General features: G+C 40.4%; 1 protein-coding gene across 2 annotated transcripts in view; it reads left to right on the top strand.

The window, feature by feature from the left end:
- Positions 1 to 7,325, top strand: part of ramp1 (receptor activity modifying protein 1) — a 76,346-nt gene extending 69,021 nt beyond the window's left edge. The window contains exon 3 of one of the 2 annotated variants that reach the window (XM_083997446.1): positions 5,397 to 7,325. In XM_083997446.1, the coding sequence (XP_083853572.1) occupies positions 5,397 to 5,655 (259 nt within the window). In that variant the 3' untranslated portion in view covers positions 5,656 to 7,325. The remainder of the gene's footprint in view (positions 1 to 5,396) is intronic. The other variant, XM_083997447.1, reaches the window with a different exon arrangement.
- The last annotated feature ends 137 nt before the right edge of the window (positions 7,326 to 7,462 follow it).

Genomic DNA, 7,462 nt, shown 5'->3' on the forward strand with positions numbered 1-7,462 from the left:
AAGGACAAATATCTGAAAATGTATTTTATTTTATTCAGTTTTACCGATGAGCTCCCTACAGAGAACTCCCTACCTGGAGTGATTTCAGACTCTGGAAAAAGTTGTGTTGTTTATTGTGCATTTGCAGCATATTTTGATATTTCGTATTTGCTTGTGTTTTTCTTTTCTTTTCTTTTCTTTGTTACGGTGCATTCGGCTGTCATGACCACCGCACCAAACACCGCTGTGTTTTATAAACCTCTGAATGTCTACATCAGTTACTTGGCCTTTGGTTAAACAGTATAAATACAGAATGTGATGTAGCTGATTGCTCAGTACAGAACATTTCCCAGAGACAACCCCGCTGCTCTGGAGCAGAAGTTCTGCCTGGTTCAACACCCTGCAGTGCAGCTGCACAGGCCTCAGTCTAATGAATGGGAGAGCTGTGTTTTTGTTTCATTAAGTCAGTCTGAACGCCTCACAGCGCGGCACGACCCCAAGATGTTCAACTCTCTTATGGTAATTTCAAAGAGAGCTTTAACTTTATTCAATCATTTCCAAACTACGACATGACACAGAGGTTTCCAGCAGAGAAGTATCACACAAGGTAAAAAGAAAATAAAACATTCCCTTTGCTATACTTCAGATGCGTTTTCCCCAATGACAGTTTATTTTTTTTAGACGTTTAGAAAACTGATATATTTAAAGCCAGCAGAAAATAGAAGGCGACAGCATGATATTAAGGCATTTACGTAACACCGTTATTTGTGTGAAAGGTCTTTTTTTTTTATTTAGAAAGTATCACTGCTCCACTTTAACTCTGGCTTGTCAGAGGTTGAGAGGAGAATTCTTTCAGTAATGTGTGTATTTGAATTCTGTTATTTTGAACAGAGAAAAATGTGCAAAAATCTCTGAAATGTTTGAAACTGCATCAGAACCTGTTTCCATCCTAACTTCCCACTGAAATGAGTTCCCTCCTTGGCAAAGGGTCATTGTTCTAGTTACTGTGAATTCTGACTGTTGTCTATCAACAGATCACCTCATGAAAGTCGTTATTTCCATTAAATATTTTTTCGTAACACCCACTCCATGAATAACACCATCCATCTACCTTCATGCCCGTCTACCTTCGTCACTTGGTTGTGTGAGTTGAGCAGGGTGAAGGAGTCTGAGTCACTCCTCAAGTCACTGGAGCAGCTTTGCTCTGTGTCACTTTTATTTATTCATTATCCAAGTTTTATTTATTCAAACTGTGCTCAACAGATCAAAATTCTTAAACCAGTATATCCCTGCCTAATTCAGCTGCCCATGTCCTAGTTTTATTATAAATGTCAGTGAGGCAATGAATCTGTCTGCATCTCTTTATTTTTACATCTGCATCTATGATGTGCTCTATTTTCCCATCTCTTACAGCTGTTTGATTTAAAGAGGAAGAAGTGCCGCACATCACTTTCCCTTTATGCTTTCACCTTCTAATCATGCACATTTGTTTTTATATGATTATAAAATGTTATTTTAAGCGATGCCTCTGTTTGTGGATTTATAACAGAGGTGTCATTCAAGTTCAAAATTTGAGCTAAACGTCACCATATTGCACAATTCATCTCCCACACACACAATTTAAAAAAACTAAAATAGAAAACAAAACCCTGGAGGTGAGAGTGGGCACAGTCACACACACACACACACACACACACACACACACTTGACCACACATACTCATATATTTTTTGCTGTTGTGTAAAACCAACAGAATCATGAACAACAGGAACTACAGCTTAAGCTGAGTGAACCCGCAAAAACAAGCCGACAGAAGTGAGGTACTCAAACAGGCGACTGTATCAGTTCATGATGTGAATTATAATAAAATTATTCGCTTCTTAATATAGTGTTAATCACTATATTAACTATATTTACTAGTTTACTGTATTTTGATTCTTCCCCTTGGCCCAACCAGAGCTTCAGTGTTATTTGCCTTGTCTGTTAAAACATGGTCAAAGAGGAAACACACCTTCTCACCAATAGACAAAAAAGAAGGTGAATGTGTAGGCCTTCCTGCTCTTTTCACAAGTTCTCCTTTTTATTATGCACTGACAAGTATATTGAACTTTAAGGAATGCTACACCTTTTAAGGAATGTCCTCTGTCTACATGTGATTCTCAGGAGATCTAAAGTGACTGTAAATATTAGAGAGAAAACCCCCTCAGCTGTTTAGAATAGCAAACCTGGTGTGAAACTGTCCCAAAACGGCCCATCTGAAGTAGACACATCAGGCTTTGGCGGACATGATCAGAAAAAATATCTGAGGAAGCCAATGAGTTGTAGTATGATCCTTCCCAACATTCACTTGTCCTAGTACCCAGAGTGCATTTGGATGAGGGTGTCTGGCCGATGTAATCAAAAGGCTTTAGCCTCAATAATGCTGCTGAACGTTGTCTAACAGAGGATCTCTCCAGGCAGTTTTTGACCCAAACTTAAAATGTAACCATTTATATAAATTCCTGTAATGTCTAATATCTAAAGAAGAAAGTGCAGCAGTGAGATTAGTTGGATTTTAGCACCTCCGGTTCCATCAGCCTTGAGATGGGTAACTGAAATAACTTCTGTAACACACGAGCGATACATTTTCCTGCCCTGTTCTATGACATTAAACACATCAGTAAATACCACAGTGGTATTTTGCTGACTATTACTAATTTCCGAGAAGAAAGGCTCTTGTAGGGAGGTAAATGCTGACTGTAGCTGCAAGGTATAGAGGTTTGGTGGTGATAGTCCAACTTTAGCTTTTTACTTTTGGTATTTGGGCTCATTTTTATTCTATTTTGTATTATTAGAGCATTTTTCTTTCTTTCAAAAGCCCATGGCAAAATCCCAACAGCTTTTTGCCAAGGAAACCAGGATGATGATAACCTCCATGTTGGCCTCACTGCAGTCCAGCTTCCGACAGTGGCCCTGCTCAATGTTTCATTCTAGATTTGTGTTAGTCTGTAATTAAAGAGGTGCAAAATAGGCCATGGATTCAATGTCTCAGCTCTCCTGCGAACATCTTTAACCCTTGAGTCGTATCACTTAAAGCTGATTATATGTGTCAAAAATGAACCAGACCATAAGGTTTACTTGTTAGCCCATTCTAATTGGACACCCTCTTCCTAACAGCCTCATTTGTTCTTGCCCCATGTTTACTAACTCATTTTTCTTTCTTACTAATTGGGAAAAAAACGACATACATTATGGTAAATACATCCATAATACACAGCCATGATCCTCCTTTCTCATACATAAAAATGGGCTATACAAGTAAAAGTGCCTTGCCTTGCCTCATACATATTCACAGACATTCGCCCTGTGGCCACAGACAGTGTTGGTTAATGTAATAATTTAATAGACATCGGCACAGAGCTGAATGTCACGGTCAAAGAGGCAGGTTGGTGTATAAATACTAAATTTAAAGCTGATTCACACTCACTGAAAGGAAGTGAAATAGATGCAAAGATAACTCACATTGTGAATTCGGCGGCTCGCTGAATTGTACATGCACGCCCACACGCACACACACAGTTGCACACTGTCAGCTTTGATTTGACACTAGCCAGCCACATGAGGTGAGCTGGTAACCAACTCCTCTCCTCTTCCTGTCCCACCACCCGTGCTTCAACTCTGCAGCGACTTCTTCAGTCAGTGACTCATAAACGTCCCCAGAAACCTCAGCCCTCATTAGACCAGCGGGAGCACAACTCTTTTTGTCTCTTTCACAACTGATTTGTAAAAACTTCATGGAAACAGCAGAGGAAGGAAGTACACATCCAGAGAGAGCGAACCTGCCACCTGAAACAACCACAATGTTCTACAGCGCTGGTCCCATGCCAAGCAGCCCTGAGCTGTTTACATCCACAGAACCTCCACAGAGAAAGATGCAACATCCAGAGCTGTTAGAATATTAAACAAACATATTAAATGTGAGCTGGGCCGGCTACAGAGAACAAGCACGGTGAATATTCTTCAAGGTTTGGATATTAAAGCCGCGCTTAACTGTTACATGAACATCACCAGTGGGTACGTTGCAGTTTGAAAGGAGCGACTAGCTGTGATAAACCCACAGAGAGTTAAAGGCCAGGTCTGCAGGTCTCTTCATGTTTACAGAGCATCTTTGCATCGTTCTGGTTTCACTGTCTTATTCAGTCTCTTGGCTCTCATTAACTAAATTTCCAGAAGCAGCAAGCAGCTGTTTTACCCCAAAAAAAAGCTCAGATAAATCAACTGTACGCCGCCGCCCTGCACCAAATGCCAGGTGATAAAAGTTAGCAAGTGGCTGCTCAACACAGTGGAGCATTTAAGCTGATAAATATGTCTCCCTCAGGAGTCGGTGGAGCAAACACTGAGCTAAAAGAAGAGTGAATATTGGATTTAAATTAGCCTGGGGGCCAGAAACATGACCCAAATAAATGCTAATGTTGCTCTGTATGTGCTATGTGTAAATTAGCAACTGTTTTCTTGCTGCATTAGGCAAAACAGTTGTGTGGGGTTATAAATTATCATGATGTCTGTTTTGTTTTTTTCTGGCCTCTACAGTACTTGCCATGACTGCAATAATAAGAAAATCAATAGGGAAATATCCTAATTAGGAAGTGTAACGTATTGTTTACTTAGTTAAGTTGCATAATCATCAGCTTGTTCGCGCTCAAAAATATCTGTTTATTTTGTATTGTTTTTTTAAAAATCCATGAAACAATGAGCCTTAGATATAAATAGCCACAGGCACAGTGGAAGGGGAGGGGGGTGGGTAGCGGTAGCTTGGTCATGCCATTAATGAACTTTAATCAATCAACTGTCAGAGTGTAAGTGTGTGTCGGGACCTTATGTTGGCCACTATATGAGTTATAATGTATCTAATCCATGTTACTGCAGAGTATGTTGTACTCTCAGCTCTAATCATGGGTCATTACCTCATTTACCATGGAGGAGCAGCATACACACATACACACACACACACACACACACACAGCAGATGACTCTGGACCCAATCCGCTTCCAGACTGAGACAGTCATGTCCTTTTTACTGCCTCACCCCAAACCAAGTCGACAGTCACTCAGCAGCTGTTGCCAACTTAGCAGCATTGTCTCTAGATTTTAGTTACTTTTTACACCACATTAGTGTCTTGTTTCCAAAGAAACACAGAGAAAAATAGCAACTTTTTTTTTACAAAACTTTGGACTGATTTTTTTTTTCTCCCCAAAAGACAATACTTGTTAGTCAGCGTCACTGTAAATATATCAGTGTTTTTTTTTCTCAACTGTTGTTCCTCAACCAGATGTTTAGCCATTGTAACAACAATAAGACACAGTGTGTAAAGTAAAAAGCAGCTTGAAATGAAGCTTCATTGTCTAACCTTGTACCCTTTTCTTTTGTGGATAACAAGCAGAATCTACGGTGACCTGACAAACTGCACGTACCTGGTAGCGCTGAAGATGGAGTGCTTCTGGCCGAACCGGCTGGTGGACGAGTTCTTCATCCGAGTCCATAAGCAGTACTTCCACAACTGCTCGCTATCTGGACGTCTTCTCAGGGACCCACCCAACCGCATCCTGGGTCCCTTCATCGTAGTCCCCATCCTGGTCACCCTTCTCATGACGGCCCTGGTGGTGTGGAGGAGCAAACGCAGCGAAGGGATCATGTAGTGATGGACAGAAGTGAGGTCAGGGTCACTAAGATTAAAGACAAGTGGTACTTACTGGTGGTGGTTACTGAGGTGTCAAGGAAATGGTTTTAATCGGCTCAGAATTGCTACATTACTCGGCTGAGATGAATTTAATCCTACTTCAGTGCTTCAACGCAGCTACGCCAATATGAAGTCTTTTCAGCTCAGTCTGAGGTGGATTGAAAGTATTTCTTCTTTAAAGAGGAGATGAACTGCTCACCTGAAGCTAATCTGGACCAGAACATTGACTGGTGGGAAGAGACTGTAAATACAGAGAAACTGCTTCAAATCATTTCAGCTGTGACAATAATATTACTACACATACAAGAGTTTTAAAGCTATTTTTGGAGACCACGAAACCGCCACATATTCCAGCAACTACACCACCGCAGGGACAAACTGCAAAACCAATACAAACGGACAGTTCCTCTGACCTCTTTTAAGGAACCCAGGGATATCAGATTGTGTATATACAAATCTCCTGTAAATATACACAGTATGTACAATATGTGATTACTCTGTCAGTGGATTGTCAGAATGTCTTTGTAACCTAATTAAGACAAAAGTGTAGTACACTAATTTAATTTTTTCTCAGATGCAAATTTCATGTTTGTTTGTGTGTGATGCAAAGATGCCTGTCTTTAACAGATGTGTACTATATTTGGATTGTACTCTCTGGTTAATGCAAGTGGCCATTTCCAGCTATACAGTTGGTGTAGAATTAGTTTTCACTCCCTCTGCTCATACCAGACACCCTGGCCTCATCGCGTGACATGTCTGCAGCTCAGTCTCTCTTGGTCACTGTGGAGGGGCCAGGGCCCCGGTGTGGAGGCAGTGATGACTTGTTCTGCAACTTCCACCTCTGTCACCATGGAAACTAAAATGACAAAAAAAATGGGGAAAGGGCAGATTGAGAAGAAGGCCAAGGAAGGACAGCATACACAGCTAAAACATTTGCAGACTACAGATATTTAACCAAAAATGATCACCTTCTTTCTAAATGTTCACCCTCCAACTCCTTTGTTATCCATGTTGTGTAACTGTATAGAAACACACTATCGGCAATTGTCATGTTGATTTGGATCCAGTTGAGGCGGGTATGATATCATCATGAAGGAATGAAACAGGGAACAAAGAGTAAGAAACTCACTGTGTAAAAACTACAAGTCTAGCAAAAGAGAGAACACAGAGCGCTGGCTAAAGTCAGCCAACGCACATTGCTGCTGAATGTTGCCATAGCCTAAAGCACAGCTTGTGTATCATAAACCTTAGGTTTCTATTGATTTATGATCTCCTTCTGTGGTAAAGTGTGTCATGTGAACTCTTTCCTCATTGATATTTTTGAATGCTCTCTTTCCTTTATAGATTCATTGAACTTCAACCTGCCTGTCAGCAAAACACACTTTAAAACACACCCACACTTCCCCAACGTGATCTGACTTTGTACTTTGTGCCAAAAGCGCTTGGAAAATAGAGGGCAACTTTAAATTTCAAGAAGAAAAGTTCAATAAAATGTCTGATTAATGTGTCTGATAATATTATGTTGCCATTTGTGTTAAGTATGAGACGGAAATGGTAGAAATGGCTTTTGGAGATGCTGTGTGTTAAATATAAATGATGAATCCTGCAGTACTCTATGTGTGGCTGAGTGTACAGTGTTGAGTCATAATAGATTCACTGGTTCAAGCCCCAGAGTCGTTAGCTGATGTGTGAAAAATAAAGGAAAGGCTATATATAGTCAAGTGTAAATAAAACGAAGGCCTTTATATTCATATGCCAGAAAGCTT

Source organism: Trachurus trachurus (assembly GCF_905171665.1).
Source record: "Trachurus trachurus genome assembly, chromosome: 21".
NCBI lineage: Eukaryota > Metazoa > Chordata > Actinopteri > Carangiformes > Carangidae > Trachurus > Trachurus trachurus.